The sequence below is a fragment of the Acanthochromis polyacanthus genome, chromosome 18 (genome assembly GCF_021347895.1).
Source record: "Acanthochromis polyacanthus isolate Apoly-LR-REF ecotype Palm Island chromosome 18, KAUST_Apoly_ChrSc, whole genome shotgun sequence".
NCBI lineage: Eukaryota > Metazoa > Chordata > Actinopteri > Pomacentridae > Acanthochromis > Acanthochromis polyacanthus.
This window is the reverse complement of record NC_067130.1, coordinates 30,995,823-31,014,207: the sequence shown is the minus strand read 5'-3', so window position 1 is coordinate 31,014,207 and position 18,385 is coordinate 30,995,823. Positions and strand designations below refer to the sequence as shown.

At 39.5% G+C, this 18,385-nt stretch overlaps 3 protein-coding genes across 3 annotated transcripts in view; 2 read left to right on the top strand and 1 right to left on the bottom strand.

Annotated features, from left to right (window-relative positions):
* LOC110957159 (ras-related protein Rab-27B-like) overlaps nt 1-2,337 on the bottom strand; it is a 77,380-nt gene extending 75,043 nt beyond the window's left edge. The window contains exon 1 of the mRNA XM_022203043.2: nt 2,075-2,337. The gene's annotated coding sequence lies outside the window, so the exon portion shown is untranslated. The remainder of the gene's footprint in view (nt 1-2,074) is intronic.
* Nucleotides 2,338-8,382: 6,045 nt separating this feature from the next.
* On the top strand, nt 8,383-10,940 carry LOC110957160 (tripartite motif-containing protein 16-like). Its single transcript, XM_022203045.2, has one exon. The coding sequence runs from the start codon at nt 8,549-8,551 to the stop codon at nt 10,223-10,225; it is 1,677 nt and encodes a 558-aa protein (XP_022058737.1). The 5' UTR covers nt 8,383-8,548; the 3' UTR covers nt 10,226-10,940.
* Nucleotides 10,941-12,485: 1,545 nt separating this feature from the next.
* On the top strand, nt 12,486-15,172 carry brcc3 (BRCA1/BRCA2-containing complex, subunit 3). Its single transcript, XM_022188452.2, has one exon. The coding sequence runs from the start codon at nt 12,597-12,599 to the stop codon at nt 13,377-13,379; it is 783 nt and encodes a 260-aa protein (XP_022044144.1). The 5' UTR covers nt 12,486-12,596; the 3' UTR covers nt 13,380-15,172.
* Nucleotides 15,173-18,385: the final 3,213 nt, after the last annotated feature.

Genomic DNA, 18,385 nt, shown 5'->3' with positions numbered 1-18,385 from the left:
GTATTTAAATGCATTTTAACATCAGGAAACACATTCTGAGTCACACATACTTCAAACACCTCATCAGAAAACTACCTCCAATGCAAAACACCTGAAACTGCTAGAACTTTGTCAGAAAATGGTTTTTGCTCCAGTCATAGTAAAAAAAATAAAAACATGATGTTCATCCAGTAGAATCAGGCTGCAGATGTTTAATCACTCCACATCGGTCATCTTCTAAAGCTAACAGACTCAACAAGCTGCTTCTATCTTCAGAGTGGAGTCTTTGGTGGAAGATGTTGAAGAAACTAACCATTTTTACGGACAATATCTCTAATCCCCTGAACGCCACACTGCTGTCACATCAGCTGTACGACTGAGGAGGTTTTATTTCTACCATCCAACTGTAAAACTAACATACAGCAGAAACATCCGACACTGAAATCTGAACAATATCATTTGCGGTATTACGTTTCTCAATAGTTTGTGACAGAATAGTTTCAGTATCAGGTGCAACATTTTTACTTCATGTACAACATGTCAGTACAATGTGTCCACATTTCATTGTTCAGGTGCAATATTTCATTTTTAATGTCCAATATTTCCATTTTCAGGTGGAATATTTAAATTCCATGGTCATTATTCCATTTTACAGGCACAATATCCAAGTTTTCAATCGCAGTATTTCAGTTTTTTTAGGTACATAATTTCACATTTCAGGTGCAATATTGCTTCATCATGTGTTAGATTTCAAACTCATCAGTAATATTTCCTTTTTAATGTGCAATGTTAGAGTTTTCTGGTACAATATTTCATTTTTCAGGTGCAATTCTTCATTGTCAGTAGGTCAATGTAACATCCTATATTTCATTTTTTTTCAGTTTTCAGCTGTACTAGCTAAATTTCAAATGTTATTATTTCATTTTTCAGGTGCAATGTTTAAGTTTTCAGTTGCAATATGGCAGTTTGTAGGTACATCTATTCAGTTAACAGGTGAAGTATTTCAGCTTTCAGGAGAAATATTACTTCACCGTGTGCAAAATTTCAATTTCTTGTCATTTTTAATATGCAATATTTCATTTTTTACATGCAATGTTATAGTTTTCAGGAGCAATATTTTATTTTTCAAGTGGAACATTTCAGTTTTTCCCTGCAGCATTACAGTTTTCTGGTGCAAGATTTCAATTTTCAGGTGCCATATTACCCTAAATCACTGGCAGTATGACTTACTGTTTGCAATTTCTCATCTTATTTCAGCTCAGTCACTTTTTTGATTTTCAAAAAAGGTCAAAAGCAAAATGTTGCCACAAAGCTGCTGCACACTGTTGTCTAAAATATCACTAACAGCATTGTGTCAATCCTATTGGGACTGTAGCTCCAAACCAAACACACTTTTAAAATGAAATTGTAATCACGCAACACGTCATTTCTGACTTATTACTCTCACACTGCAGCCTAAACTCCTGCCAGGTGTCACAAGCACATAAAAGACTTGCATTTATACGGATAATTTTAGTTTTCTTTGCATATATGTGGCACAAGAACCTCCTTCTGGACAAATAAAGCTCTATATTATCTTACCATACAGCAGCACTGATTCTGGGTGACAAACTGTGAAAACCCCTACTCATGTGGCTTCGTGCACGGACCACTCACACGCTCAAAAGCTCAAATGCGAACTGTTGCCACAAACTTAAAGCTCATCCTTCATTAGATCTGCACCTGCAAACTACAACACGCTTTAAAAACCAAATTCTCCATCATTCCTGACTCTTAATCTCTATAAAAGTGCAGCCAGGTGAAACATCGTGCACGCACACGCACGCCCACACTGTTTCCACACGCGCGCGCACAGTGCACGCAGCGATTTGCCTAAACGCAGCTGTTTGCATGTGCAGCGGCTGATAGCGGGCTGGAGGCTGCAGACTCCAGCAGCCCTGCGCCGGGATGACTCATCCTGCCGCCCGCCTGCCTGCCTGCTGCCGCCGCCGGACACGACAAGTAGCCGGGGCACGACCACCGGCACCGGTAAACAACAAACAAACAAGAGCGAGGCTGCAGGGTAGACGTGCACACCCTCGTATCCGACTCTCACCTCTTCTTTGACGCTGCAGAAACTAACTCAGATGCTGCTCTCAGGTGTCTGCTGCGGTTCGTCTCCTCCTCCTCCTCCCAGGCGTCGCATCGCTCCCGCGGTCCGGATAGAGGAGGGAGTCCGCGGCGGAGATCACCGGGGCTGGCCGGAGCTCGGTGCGGCGGCCACGGCGGACGGTGCGGGGCTGAAGACGGCGACAGAGGAGCTCCAGGAGTCCGGCGAGTCTGGTGGATGTCGCTCGGTTTCCTCGAGGGGTGGAGGACTGACGCTCGGGACGCCTTCAGGGACTCCTGGAAAAGTCGGATTTTTCAGCTCTCAGCCAGCCGCCGCCAAAATGTGCTGATTTAATGCTGTGAAAAGAGTAGTTTTTGTTTCAGTTTCATTATATAGGCTAATCCGGGGAAAGAAATAGTACTGAAATCATTTTACAGGTGGAAATATTTTTTGAAAAAATAGTTGTGGGGTGTGTTTTTCATCTTTCTGACTTAATAAAATATGCTTCTGTTGTTATATTTTTTTTACTATACAATCATCCACAAACATCTGTACCATGTCAGTCTTTAGTTTCCAATGACTCCTATAATTCTGAATTTTCTATAAATACATGTGTGTTTGTCCCAAAAATGCAACCATGCATTATGGTTCTTCCATAAATTTATTATAGGTCCTATAGAAAAATAATAAACTCTGCCAGGTCAAAAATATGCATGCACCAATTTGAATCATCAGTTCTGGTGAACAAAAAAAGTTCTGTTAATCAATATTTTTGAGTTTCATGGCCTCTTCATTCCTCCTGATTGATTACATTTGACTACAGCTGCTGACTCCTCTGATCCACTTTAAGTAAAACCTATTAGATCCACTCATTGGACTCAAACACAACAGTGAGAAAGGCTGAGGAGCTCAGTAAAGATCTAAAAAAGCAAATCATTGACCAGAACAAGTCAGAAAAAGTCATTTCAAAGTAGCTTCAGATCCAAAATCGACTGTTTGTAGGTATTAAGTTCATGGTCCAGTTGTGTTGCTGCCACCATCAGGAAGAAAACAAACTATCACCTGCTGCTGAGAGACGATTGGTCAGGAAGGTCAAGCGTCAACCAAGAATCATCTAAAAGCAGGTCTAAATGAGTGAAAAGCTGCTGGAACACAGCTGTCAGTGTCCACAGGGTTCTCGAGGATCCATGAAGAAGGAAGTTCTTCCTCTAGAACCAGAACCTTAAAGCTCCACTCAAGTCTACTGCTGATCACATGGACAAAGAAAAGGCCTTCTGGAGGAAAGTTCTGTGGTAAAATGGAAGAAGAACTGAACAGAAATATGTCTGAAAGGGAGAAGGTGAGGCGTTTAACCCCAAGAACACCAAACCTACCATCAAGCATGGTGGTGGCAGTATCATGCTCTGTGAAACTGGAGCTTTACACAAAGCAGCTGGAATAATGAACAAGGATTACCTCTACATTCTTCATGAAAACCTAAAATCATCAGCAAAAGGTTGATCTTGCACACAGTTGGATGTTTCAACAAGACAATGAGCCCAAACACACATCAGACATGATAAAGAAATGCTTCAATCAGGCAAGAAGGAAAGTTTTAGACTGGTTTCCCCAAAGTCCTGACTGAAACCCATCAAGATCCTGAAGAAAGTCTGAGCCAGAAAGAGGACAAATTTAACTGCACTAATTATGTTAACACGAATCTCAAAGATACAAGTAGCTTACACTGATAACTTACATACATTATCATCTAATACATAAACACAATAGCTAGCTAACAAGCAGTCAAAAAAAGTATTGTTGTCAGTCTAAAAGGCTAGCCAGCTGACCTTAGGTTAAACTGGTAATTTTATGCTATATTAGCTTGCAGTGACTCTAGTTAGCTTGAATTCTTAGCTAGTATAAGCTAAATATCTCTGCTGATTTGACATTATTTTGCCGTGAGTTTAGATATCTATGACAATAAATTAAACTATCTAATAAAGTAACTAGCTGACTTTAGGTGAAGCTAATAATATTATGCTAAATAAGCCTAATATGGAACTAGCTAGCTTCAATTCTTAGCTATGCTGGCTAAACATCTCTGTTGATTTGGCATTATTTTAATGTCATGAATTAAGCTAACTAGTAAAGTAACTACCTGGCTTGAGGTTAAGCTAGTAATGTTATGCTATATTAGCTTGCTGTGGCACTTAGCTAGCTTGGAATTCTTAGCTAGTGTCAGCTAAATATCTCTGTTAATTTGAATTTTTTTTTATGTCAGGAATTTAGATATCAATGACAATAAATGAAACTAAATAATATAATAACTAGCTGGCTTCAGGTTAAGCTAATAATGTTATGTTAAATGAGCTAAATGTGGTAATAGCTAGCTTTTATTCTTAGCTGTTATTGGCTAAACATAAACTGATAGATTCACTGGATTGTACAGAAATGTACTGTCATCATACAGGAAAAAATAAACTAAGCACATTATTGTCAACTTTTTTATGCATACAGAAAGTTATATTTTAAAGATGACAAGTGCAGAAATATCTAAAGCTAAACTGCATATTTGTTTTTACTCAAAATTCATATTTTGCCAAAATTACACACATGAAAAATATATAGTTAGATCATTCCTACAGTAAGTGAAGGCACCACGGTAGAGTATAGCAAATACTCATTTATTCAGTCTTAACAGAGAGCCTCCTCATGGTCCTAAAGCCTTCAGTTTACTACTTCATTCACTTTGGCCTAAATGTTCAACAGGTGGAAACTCAGTAAATTACTCCATTGATATTTTTGTATGATTCAGTTCAGAAGAAAATAAATAAAAATAACAATAAAAGATATTAAACTGGATGCTGCAGGAGCATAAAGGGATGCTTTTGTTTTAAAAATCCCACAGTGGCTGCAGCTGAATCATTTACACAACAATCACATCATCTTAAACTGTGAGCAAAACACTGTGAGTCTGCATGGAAACAGCATTAAAGTGATATTGTTTATAAAAAAGATGACAACGTGAGTAACATGATCCAAAGATGAATCTCTGAAGACCCCTTTGCTGGAAACAGGTTGCTAGGAAACAGCTTCATTTCCTGTCGCTGCCCGATGGTAACAAACACCGTAACAGGAAATGGCCTTGGACCCATTCTGACAGTTTAAATTTGGTGAAAATACACCGATACGGAAACCAGATGTGTTTTCAATAAATGTACGACCTCTTAAACTCTTTATACTCACAAACACATCTGCTGATTCCTGTTCTTAGCATTGCAGCCTCAAAACTTTTACCATCACTTCCTTTTTGAAACATAAATCAGTGTCAAAATACTGTATTAAAAATAAAAACATAAGGTAGTTTACAAAAAAGCACAACAGATTAAGGTTGTTTGTCAAGTTTTGTTCAAAATTGCCCAAAACTGATTGAGTGTTTTTGCATTTTAGATCTTTAATTTGCAAATAGTACAGATGAAAAGGCAGAAAAGCAATAATTTAATCCTTTTTTTCACTTGTGCAGCACAAAATTACACATTTGTACAGTATGAAACCACTCTATTCTCAATTTGGAGAGGGAAAATGTATAAAAGTTAAAGTATACTTATGACAACCGAGTTTTTTGAGCTGTAAAATGAGTCCAATGATCTGAACAAAATCATAAATTCATCTGTGTACCCAAAGCCTCCATTATTCCTCATTAAAATCCCTCCTCTGGTATTAATTAAACCCTTAAAATAAACTATTTATAATCCGTTTATGCCTTAAAATGATTCAAATTTAACTCTTTTCCTTCTTTAGAATGCAAAAAAAAAAAAGCAAATTAATCCTCGTTTCTCTGTTTCCCGCTCCTCAGCTTATCTTTATCTCTCCTCAAACCCTGTAAGATTTCTTTATTTCACACAATAAAAGGTTGTTCAGGTCGTACATGTTGAGGTTATAAACATATTTTGAAGACAAATAATGACACAGAAAGCAGCATTCTGCAGGAGGACAGGACTGGATCGTTGGAAGTGCTGTGTAATGATGCTGACAAGTTATTTTACTCATTATATGATTTCTAGCATGTAAAAAAAACACAATATAAACATAAAAACAAAGTAAAATGTCTTTAAAACTGCTCTGGGTGTCATGTTCCTGCAGTAATTTTAACCAGCATTGGAAAAAGAACATTTACTTAAATAAAAAAGCTACGTTTTCCTCCTCCTACTGGACTTTTCAGTGCAGGACTTTTACCTGTAAAAGAGTATTTTACATCCTTCTATGGATTCTTTAACTTAAGCAAAGCATCTGATGACTTCTTCTACTACTTCCACAAACACATTATTTTGACTTTGACCATTGTACAACATCCTGCTACTGAAAAAGCACCAAATATGCATTTATCCACAGCAGAAAACGGCCCCCAAAAAGCACACTAATTACTGCTGTTTGAATAATAGCTGTTAAAAACTGCAGTGCCCTGCTGTTTTATGAAATGTTTGACTCTTTTATAGAAAAAAAACATATCTTTGAGCAAATTTTTTTAACATATTTTTGTCTTTACTAACAACTAGAGGCCACAGAACACAGAATTATTGAGAAAATGTTGATTGCACTTGTATTTTTGAGCATTTTGTTATTTTGTTTATGGCATTTCTTAGTGTGTTTGACACATTTCACTGTTTCTATGCACTCTTAATGGACTGTTTTCCTCCGCAAATGTATATATTTGACTTGAAACTATACCTTCTGTCTTGGTTCAGTCTTATTGGCTGCATCCCGGTCGTCATGGTTACCAGGCGCCTCTGCAAACATGCTCAACTCCTGAACAAACATACACATCTTTTTTAGCAGTCTTATAGAAAGGCAGTCGATGCGGCGTGGCGTGTAGGTTTGCGTTGTTTGTCAGTGTGTTTGATACGAATGAGTGTCTTCTCACCATCATGTGTGTATGCTGATGTCGAGCCACGTTCGGGATCAAACTTTTGCCGCCGCGAGCTGTTGCCATGGAGACATGATTCAGCTTGTCATGTTTCTCCTTTTAATTAGTCAGGAAGTACAGAGTGTTGTGTCAGGGCCTGGAGATAAATCAGAGTTAAAGAGCAGAAGATAAAGAAAGATAGTGAACAAAAAATACATTAAAAAAAGAACTGGAAAAACTATCAGAAATGTGAATACATGAGGGTTATTCCTCCTCACATCATCAGGAATCTTATGCTAAACCATCTCTAGTTTCCTTGGAAATTCTAGATCACAAACTCAAGATATCTAAAGTAGTGTTTGTGAAATTTTAGCTTGATGGATCAAATACTTCCCTAGATTTTGCTGAAGATTTCCAGTCAACCCACTTCTGGCAGGATTATTCACACATCGAAATTTGTGTCTGTTTGAACAACAATATTTCAGGAATTTTCACTGTTATTTCTCATCATTCCATTGATTTAGAATCTGTAATGTTCTGGTTATTATGGGCGAGTTAAAATGTCATGAAAAGCCGCATCTTTGAGCACATATAAACAAAAAGACGATGCAGAACAGGAAAGTAAGTGGTAAAAAATTAAACCTGAGTGAAAGACGGCACCTGCTGGTGAAACCCAGGTATGACAAAGAAGCCGAAACCAAAATGAAAATCTACAAGTAGAGGCAAAAAAGTTGAAAATGGACTTTAAGTCTGCTCTAAGGCTTCAAGATAAAAATCTATCCACAAAATCATACTCTAAAGACAAAAATAACACCAAAAATTTTAATAGACAGTGAGACTAAACTCAGAACCTACTCTGTTATTAAATCAAATTCTTGTATTTGTATAAAAAATGTATTGTAACAGAGACTTTTCAAATGTATAAAATATTCAAAATGCGCAGGTTTGAATTAGTTTTTCCTGTTTGTAAACTACTGGAAGCAAAGTCTCAGCACTGACCCTGTTTTGCCAACTCATAACTTATCACAAACACAAATAATCCTGCTGCCTGTTGCAAATCAGCATGTTATGTGGAGGCTGTTAATGGTTTATTACCGATAAACTCGTGTGTTTGTTTTGAAGTTGTGACTAAGCAGGAAGTCAGTGGAATCTCTGAATGAGTCATGTCATAGAGCTGCCATAAGAAGAACAAAGGGCAGTAAACTCTGGGAGGACTGAGCAAAGATGTCATCTTTGTACTTTGACAGGGTTGGTTTTACTGTTACTGCAAGTAAACAGTGTGTCTGTTTTATGGCTGTAACTATGAGCACACTAAAGCCACTCCTCTTCCTGGAATGAACTCGAGTGCACTAACCTCTTTGTCATCTTCCTGACTTCTAACTCGCCCGTTCAGTTCAGGTCACATGTTTCCTGTTTCCCGCCTCCTCACTGATCTCCCAGCATACAGATGGGTGTAACCAACATGTTTACAAAGTCTTGCTCAGTGTAGCTCAGCGAGGAAACATGAAGAAAGGGAGCTGAACCTCAGTTTGGATCTTTGTTTTCGTCTATGTGTTGAATGTGAAACTGTTTCACATTCAGCGTCTCTCTGAGGTAAAATGTCGCAGCAACAAAACACGATGGACCAGAAGAAACTCAGCTGTTCGATCTGTTTGGATCTACTGGAGGATCCGGTGACTATTCCCTGTGGACACAGCTACTGTATGGACTGTATTAGAAGTCACTGGGATGGAGAGGATGGGAAGGAAATCTACAGCTGTCCTCAGTGCAGACAGACGTTCAGACCGAGGCCTGACCTGAAGAAGAACACCATGTTGGCAGATTTAGTGGAGGAACTTGAGAAGACCAGACTTCAGGCTGCTCCGGTGGATCTATGTTATGCCGGACCTGGAGATGTGTCCTGTGATTTCTGCACTGGTAAGAAACTGAAAGCTGTCAAGTCCTGTCTGCAGTGTCTGGTCTCTTACTGTGAGCAACACCTCCAGCCTCACTATCAATCTCCTGCCTTTGAGAAACACAAGCTGATCAAACCGTCTGTGAAGCTCCAGGAGAACATTTGCTCTCGTCACGGTACAGAAATGAGGATTTTCTGCCACACTGATCAGACGTGCATCTGCATTTACTGTGCCCTGGATGAACATGAAGGCCACGACACGGTCCCAGCTTCGGCAGAACGCAGCAAAAAGCAGGGAGAGCTCCTCAGCAGCCGGCAGAAGATCCAGCAGAGGATCCAGGAGCGAGAGGAAGACGTGAAGGTGCTTCAGCAGGAGGTGGAGGCCATCAATCAGTCGGCGGACAAAGCAGTGAAGAAGAGCGACAAGATCTTCACTCAGCTGCTCCGTCTCATCAAGAACGCCGGCTCCGACGTGAAGCAGCAGATCAGATCGCAGCAGAAAAACGAAGTGAGCAGAGCCAAAGATCTGGAGGAGAAGCTGCAGCAGGAAATCAACGAGCTGAAGAGGAGGAACGTTGAGCTGGAGAAGCTTTCAAACACAGAGAACCACACTGAGTTTCTGATGAATTACTCCTCGTTGTCATGTCTGAGGGAACCTACAGCCTCACCCCGTGTCCACATCCACACCCTGCTGTACTTTGAGGACGTCACCGAGGTTGTAAACAAAGCCAGAGATAAACTACAGGACGTAATCACTGATTTCCAAACCAGTATCTCACTGGCTGAGACCAAACTGAGTGTTCTTCTGCCACAAGGAGAACCCGAATCCAGAGCCGAGTTTCTACAACTCAACCAACAACTCACGCTGGATCCGAACACAGTGAACCCACATCTGTCTTTAAGCGAAGGGGGCAGGAAGGCAACGGTGACGACTGAGAAGCAGCTTTATTCCAACCACGGGGACAGATTCACCGACATGTTTCAGGTCCTGAGCAGGGAGAACCTGAGCGGACGTCACTACTGGGAGGTGGACACCAGCAGAAGTGAAGTTTCGATCGCGGTCGCCTACAAAGACACGAGCAGAACGGGATACGAAAGCGGGTTCGGGAACGACGACCGGTCCTGGGCTCTGGAGGTGTTCGACAACCGCTATGAGTTCAGACACAACGGAAGCAACACCTGCATCTCAGCTACTCGGTGCTCCAGGATCGGAGTCTATCTGGATCACAGAGCAGGTGTTCTGTGTTTCTACGGAGTTTCTGAAGCAATGACTTTGATCCACAAAGTTCAGACCACATTCAGTCAGCCACTACACGCTGGACTTGGTGTTTTTGCTTCTTATGGGCCTGGATCTGCTGCTGAGGTCTGTAAGGTCGAGTAGACCTTCTGCACGATTCTTTGTGACTTGATCTGATGATGTTTCATTCATGATTCAGGAACTAAAAGCAGGAACTGTATGATAATCACTCAAGCTGATAAAAAGCATCTTACAATAGATATTTTTATGAATTTTGAGATACTTCAGGTGAGATTTGCTGCTCTTTTTGTTTGAGAATCCAGAATGTGGCACATTTTGACAGTTCAAACCAACTTTTGTCTTTCTCAGTGAGAGTTTATATTAAATTACAACATAGTACGATTTGCTGCTTTTATTTTATTCATCTTTTTTTTCTTGTTTCAATCATTAAAAGACAAAGAAAACAACCAAGATGCAATAAGAGTTTACACAAACAATGAAGGCCTTTTATTTCTACAATAGTCGACTTTTTTCCTTTTTTTGTACTACATTCCAAAACTATTAGCTTCAGGCACATTTTGCACATGAAAAATAGTTGCAGCAGAAAAAAGCCAAAGTGCACTTACTATGTTATTTTTCTCTATATATAATGTTTTTCTACGGTGATCAAGTTTGCTTTGAATCTGTAAATGATTTAGCATATTTAACTGTCTGACCTTCTGTTGTTCCTTTATTTTATGTGAACATTTGCACTTTCATTTTGATTAACATGAAAACATCTGACTTTTCAATTTATTCCAGGTTTGATTATTTTGTGTACAACACTTACATAATGTTGCAAATAAATTTTATTTTGTCAGTTTGGCTTCCTGGGTTGTGATTTTCAGTATGCACTGCACTATAAACAATACTGATAATTCAGAGCAACTGGCTGCAGTGATGGTTGTACTTTGAAGTCCTTATATAAGGTGCTTTATTTCAGTGCTAATCTATATTTTCAACATTTATCTGACCACTGTATAATGATTTTACATAAAGTAAAACTACAATACATCCTGAAATGATGATAAGATTGTGGTTTAGTGAAAATTTGAATGTTCAAAACAACAGACGCTGAGTGAAAGTGTTTTCGAGTTGAGAATTAAGATTGGATTTACATGACAAGTTGAGCTGTTAAGGTTAAGATGCTAAAGTATTATAGAAAACAAGACATTATTTTAACAAAATAAATTAATAGGTTTAAGAAATATCATATGTCCTACACTAAATCCCTTTGCTAATTTAAAAATGTACTTAAGGATGTACTTTACTTGAGCCAGACATACAGTTTTGCTGTCCAGGAACTTTGCACCATAGGAAAAAAAGTTTGGTTTGAAATGATGACAGAAAAGAACTAGAAAATCACAATTTTATTCTGCGTTCAATTTTTTTTTATTTCAAATTAAGTCTCAATTTATTTATTTTTGCCCTGTAATCATGTTGGTTTGAGCATTTTTGGCTTGAAATTAAAATCTGTTGTAGGAAATTTTGACATTAACTTATCGTTTTAATTTCTCAGTTGTTATATTTTAATTTAAATTTTGTAATATCTAAATATCAGATGCTACATGTTGCCAGCAGCATCTATAAAATAAAAAAAAAGGAAGAAGTGCTATGAGGACATTTTGTGTTTGAGATGGAGTCATTAGACCTGTGTTTAATTGTTCTTTATTTTTTCTTCTGGCATATTTCACAGAGGGGGTTGGCATTTATAGAATTTAACCAAGCTGGAATTATTCTTTAAAACATTCCACTATACAAATTTTCAGAAAGTGTCTAATTTTACTCACTATGCTCTTGTACTTCTTGATATTATTGTTGTATCAGCAAATGATCAGAGTAAATTACAAAAAAAAAAAAAACTATTTAGCTTACAGAAATGTTCCAGGAAAAAATACTAATAAATAAACAATCACAAGACATTTTATCACCTCAAGTAGAAGAATTTCCTCAAGCTCGTCACTCCTAAATAAATAATTAAATAAATGAATAAATAAAATTTAAAAATCCTATGTATGGAAGCAAATCAGACTTATCAGATTTTGAAATATAAATGTCGTTGAATGTCTAACATTAGCTCTAACAATGGATGGAATTTTGATGAGCTAAATTCAGACATTACAAAATGCAGATACACAATTCCAATTCCAAAAGTCAGAATTTCAACAACTTTTAAAATTCAACATCTGATAAGTGATTTGCTTCCATACTTCTCCAACATTTGAGTTGTGATTATGAAAAATTCTTTTTTTTTTACTTGTTCACTAATAATATTACAATAATTTATCAATTTACTACTAAAATATTTTTTAAAAACCCTTGGAAATCAACAATTAAGCGGAACCTTTCACGGGTGTCAGACTGACGTCGGCGCGAACACGGACTGTTTTGGTGTTACACGTCGCAACGCGGAAGTGAAGCTCTGTTGATGTTTTCGTGACTCCGCGGGCAGAAAACCGAACTTTTTACCGGAGTTATGGCGGTGAGCGCGGTTCACCTGGAGTCGGACGCCTTCCTGGTGTGTATGAACCACGCGTTGAGCACCGAGAAGGAGGAGGTGATGGGGCTGTGCATCGGGGAGGTGGAGGCGTCCCGCATCGTCCACATCCACTCTGTCATCATCCTCCGCCGCTCCGACAAGAGGAAGGACCGGGTGGAGATCTCCCCGGAGCAGCTGTCGGCGGCGTCCACGGAGGCGGAGCGGCTGGCGGACATGACCGGGAGGCCGATGCGGGTGGTGGGCTGGTACCACTCCCACCCGCACATCACCGTGTGGCCGTCCCACGTCGACGTGCGGACCCAGGCCATGTACCAGATGCTGGACCAGTGCTTTGTGGGCCTTATCTTCTCCTGTTTCATCGAGGACAAGAACACGAAGACGGGCCGGGTGCTGTACACCTGCTTCCAGTCCGTGCAGGCGCAGAAAGGCTCCGAGTACGAGCGGGTGGAGATCCCCGTCCACGTCGTGCCCCGGGAGGCCATCGGGAAGGTGTGCCTGGAGTCGGCCGTGGAGCTGCCGCGGATCCTGTGCCAGGAGGAGCAGGACACGTACCGGAAGATCCACAGCCTGGCGCACCTGGACCCGGTCACCAAGATCCACAACGGCTCGGTGTTCACCAAGAACCTGTGCAGCCAGATGTCTGCGGTGAGCGGGCCGCTGCTGCAGTGGCTGGAGGACCGACTGGAGCAGAACAAGCAGAGCATCGTGGAGCTGCAGCAGGAGAAGGAGAAGCTGCTGCTGGAGCTGGCGGCTCTGTGACACTAAAAACTACCAGTTTGTGGACACAGGACAAAGACTATATGTTTAGTTTTGCTCGTTTCATCTTGTTTTCTATTTTGTTTTCTATTTTGTTTACACAGTCAGCAGACAAAATGCACACACTTTTGTGGGAAGGCATTTACAGTCATACACTTTGTTTGTGAACTCACCATCTGGGGACCCGTCTATAAACCTGCACACGTGACCCTCTGTATAAGGGGACGCTTATGGATTAGTGAATTAATTGAATCTTAGGTCTCAATTTGGCTGAAATTCAATTTTAATTACTTCATGGACAAACTTCATTTGAAAACATTTGCTCAAAGTATTTACTAAACTGCATTAGAATAATTTTACAATAATAATACATGTCTTTAATCTATCTGTATAACCCTTTCAAGGAGTCAGTTCTTTGTTATATGACTCAGAACTACAAACAAATAAAGCATTAAAAAAAGTCCTCTATTTCCACTTCCCTAAACTGTTTCCATCTTGCAGCCGTAACTCCCGTCAACTCAAAATAAATTTGTGAAATTACAAAATTATTCAAATTCTGATCCCTGCACTGTTTTTGTTTGGTTGTAATGTCTGTGCTTCACCACCAGGTGTCCGTCTTGTCTTATTTTTCCTTCTGTGACAGTTGATGTCAGCACCACTGAAAGAGAATATTGACTTTACTTCTTGATGCAGAGTGAAAAGTGGCCGCAGTGTGAAGTCTCATAAACTGTCAAACACCAAAAACAACATTAAATGTCTTGAATGCTCAGTTTTGATTTGACATATGTTTATTTACATGACAACTTTGTTAACTGTCTTATATTGAGGCAGATGTGTTAAGACTGTGGCTCCTGAATCTACTGTGAGATTACTGAACTGTTAGTTATTTTATTTTTAATCAGTCATCCTTGAGTCTAAAACACATAAACTGGAGGTAGTCTCAGCATCTATAAAGTGCCTTAAGCCTGTATTCTTTTAGCAGGCAGCAGGTGGGGGAGTCCTCTGGTTGCAGTTTGTATAGACGTCTATGAGAAAATGAGCCAACTTCTCACTTATTTTGTCACCCCAGGAAACATGTACTCAATTAGTTTATGGTCTCAAAAGCTAGTTTCAAGTCTCCTTCAATGCAGCATATTGTTTGTTTTGTAAGTTATAGTTCTTTTAAGAGTAATAAAAAGGATCAAATTCTGTATGTTCCACTCCTCACTCTTTAGTTCTGATTTCAAAAAATCATGATGGCAGAGAAGTGGCACTAATGAAATGATTGATAAATGTGTGTTGCAAATTCCCAAAGAATGTTGAATTTTGTCCAAAAATCAAATTAAATTTAAGATTAGTTTGAACAGAAAAGCTACGAGTGCGAACGTTTGCTGGAACGTGAAGTATTGTCAATTTTGCTCTGATTTAATTATTAAAATTGTCGCAGATTAATTTGCTGTCAATTGATTTGTAACCTAATAGTTTCAGCTTTGATCCCAAGATCTGGTGTTTAATGCCTAAAGCTATGTCCAGTTTTTCCCCCATTTAAGCTGATAATTCCTCATTGAAATATTATTTGTATTTAATTTTGGCAAAATTCTTGTACAGCTCTTGAGTGACAAGACAACTAAAATGAAACTGCCTCAACAAACAAGTTAATTCATTTGGTTAAAAATTCAGTGTGTTCTGGTCAAGAAAAAGGGGTTGTTCAATATTTTTGATTAATGTATAGATTATTTTCTATACTACCACTTGTAGATCAGCTGTTTGATTTCTAAAATTAATGACTAGTAAATAAATGCTGATTACAACCTAAATCCAATGTGGTGTTTGCAAATTGCTTGTTTTGTGCAAAACCTGAAGATAGTCAGATATTTAATATACCATCAAAGATAATACAGCAGAATGCAACATATGGAAGATGAAGCTGTTTAATGTTTAGCAGTAAATTATTTATTTTGCTACTTTGGACACTTTAAGCCCTTCACTGTTACACATTGGTATCAAAAGTAAGCAGTGTTGAACAAACCATTTCCAGTGTTCCTTCCAGGCTGCTGCTGTTTTTTTCTTCATCCATCCATTCTCTACACACCGCTTTATCCTCACTAGGGTCGCGGAGGGTGCTGGGACTATGCCAGCTGACTCGGGTGAAGGCAGGGGACACCCTGGACAGGTCGCCAGTCTGTCACAGGGCTACATATACAGATGAACAATCACACTCACATTCACACCTACGGGCAATTTAGAGTAATCAATTAACCTCAGCATATTTTTGGACTGTGGGAGGAAGCCGGAGTACCCGGAGAAAACCCACGCATGCACAGGGAGAACATGCAAACTCCATGCAAGATCCCAGGCCCACCCCGGGACTTGAACCGGGGACCTTCTTGCTGCAAGGCGAACATGCTAACCACTATGTCCACTGTACAGCCCCCAAGCTGAGGATGATGCCCCTAAATTAACGAGTGCAATTTTAAACATAAAGTGTAGTTTCTTCCATTAGGTGTGTTGCAGACTACACTTCTGCTACATATATATCTGTTTTTGGTTCCGCCGTATGAAGCAAATTTTTTTTAAGTCTGCTCAGACTATCTAAACCTTTAACGACTAAATGCAGGAGTAGATTTATCTGAACTTATTGGCTGAAAACAACTACATGCTGCTGGATCGATGACCAACTTAGGAAATACACTGTAAAACTAAAACTCCTGGATGAGCTATAAGACACTAAAATGTCACTCGTCCTGCCTGTATATTTTTGGCAGCTCGGTCGTATTCTCTCTGAATCACCTGAGAATGCTTTTGCAGCTTGTAACATGAGTGTAGAATGCTAACATTTATGTCAGCACTCTTGATTTATCCAAAGTTTCATTAGTTCTTGTGTTAAATTCACTCTGTGTCTTGAGGACTGGCTTGTTCTCAGCTACTGTGTTCCTTGTTTTATACTTTTATGATTCACAGCCTCCTGTCTTGTTATCCTAGTCAACCTTTGTCATACATAGTTCGACTCTGACCGACTTTTGCTCACTGGCTCGTCACCTGCTCTGTATTATATTATCTACTTAAGTTGATCCAATGCTTGGCCCGTTTTATTGTATTTTGTATTGGTAATAAAACCCGTTACACCTGCCATTCTGCCTGTGATTCATGTTTGTTTCCGGGTTCTCAGACTGGCCATGATACTAAAATCCCTTAAAGAGGTTGTGGTAAGTCTCTGTGGGTATATCCCTAGTCACGTGATGCGCATTATTGCTGATAACTGCCACTTGGTAAATATTTTGATCGCTTGTTTGCTGCTCATTCAAGACTTTTAAAATGCTATAATTGTAAAAATAGATGTATCAGTTGTAAACAGCTTGTACACAGCCTGCTGGAGAACAGAAGGGAATCTGGGTTGAAAGGACGTTAATTAAAAAAACAAAAATGACCAACTTTTGGTGAATGAATAGTAAATAAAATGAATCATGGATTTGTTGATAATAGAGTTAGTATTTATAAAGTAGAGCCAAAATGGGTCAACATGACAGATCTTTGAGGTTGTAGATGCAGACCCTTTGTATTTTCTATCCAAAATCAAAGTCAGAGGAGCTAGGAACGAGGTTGTGGTGACCAAACCCAGGCTAAAAAGAGTAAATATTCAATTTATTTCTTAACTTTGTCAGAACTGGAAAAAAAAAAAAAAACCAAAACAAACAAAAATAGTTTACCACAATATTGCCATTTGGTTTGTCCTCAGCTCCTGCCTCTTAGAGACAAGTTAATTATTTCATCTCTAAATGCATCCCCTAACTGATGGTTAGGGGATGCACTAACTGATGGTTCACTGCACATATATTTATGTTGTAGGTTTGTATATATTAGTGTGTCTCTTTATACTTATATTGTCTTTTATGGAAGTGTTTTATATTGTCTTATGGCTGAAACCGGGAACAGGGTCCAATTTCGTATTATTTCATGTGCAACTGTGGAATTATATGACAATAAAGAACCTTTGACCTTTGACCTCTGACCTTCATACCAGGGGTTCCCAAACTTTTCAGCCTGTGACCCCCAAAATAACCGTTCCTGAGACTGGTGACCCACACGATCCTTTGAGGTTTCTGAAACCTAACAAAACATGGGCACATGATGCATGTACTGTACTTTTTGTGGTTTAAAGCTCGTGTCCGGAGTTTGAATTGCAGCGTCTCCCAAAACACAGGTGGTCCCACCCTCCCTCTGATTTCGCCCCTTTATTTGTGCACGCGCACAGTACCTGAGAGGAGTGCTCGGAGTGCTGCAGCATCTTCCCTGTTTTGCTGTTTTCCCCTCTTCTACATTTAGTACATTTAGTAAATAATAAAGGAATTACTTTAGAATGCTGTATTGAGTCTAACTTGTCCTAATACCAAAATAACATGAATCTGCTAGGACGAACGAGTAAAGTTTCAATATGTGATTACACTCGTGTATCCCTCTGGATGACGTTGTTTATCAAACTTAGTGCATTTACGCGTGTATATGTGTTACATTGTTTATTTATTTCTATCTAGAGTTCAGAATTGCATGACTCCTCTGACGAAGAGTATGTCCCAGACGCCCCAACATCTTCCTCCAGAGGTCGGGCATCTAAACGAAGCCGTCAGGCGGGCTATGGAGGCCGTGGTCGGGGAGCGACGCGAGCACCCCGAGCCAAAAAACGTCCTGCAGTCTCTTGGCCTGACAAGCCGTGGGATTGGTAACTTTTCTGGAAGTTGCTGATCCCTGATGCTCTCTCCTCCACAAGCAAAACAAATGTGCGTGCGGTTGCGTAGTGCGTAGCTCGCCCACCTCTGCATGGGCTTGCTTGCTGTGCGCGTAACCGTTGATTGACAGCATGACAAAGCTGAAGCTCGAACTTGATTGGTCGGCAGCAACCGGCGCTTTTTGGAATAACATGGAGGTCTATGAGAGGAAGGCGGAGCTCATGAATAAATTTTCATATCGCGTTATACTAACATTATATTATAGTATCGAACTAGACTAACACATTTAAGCTTTGTTAAACAATG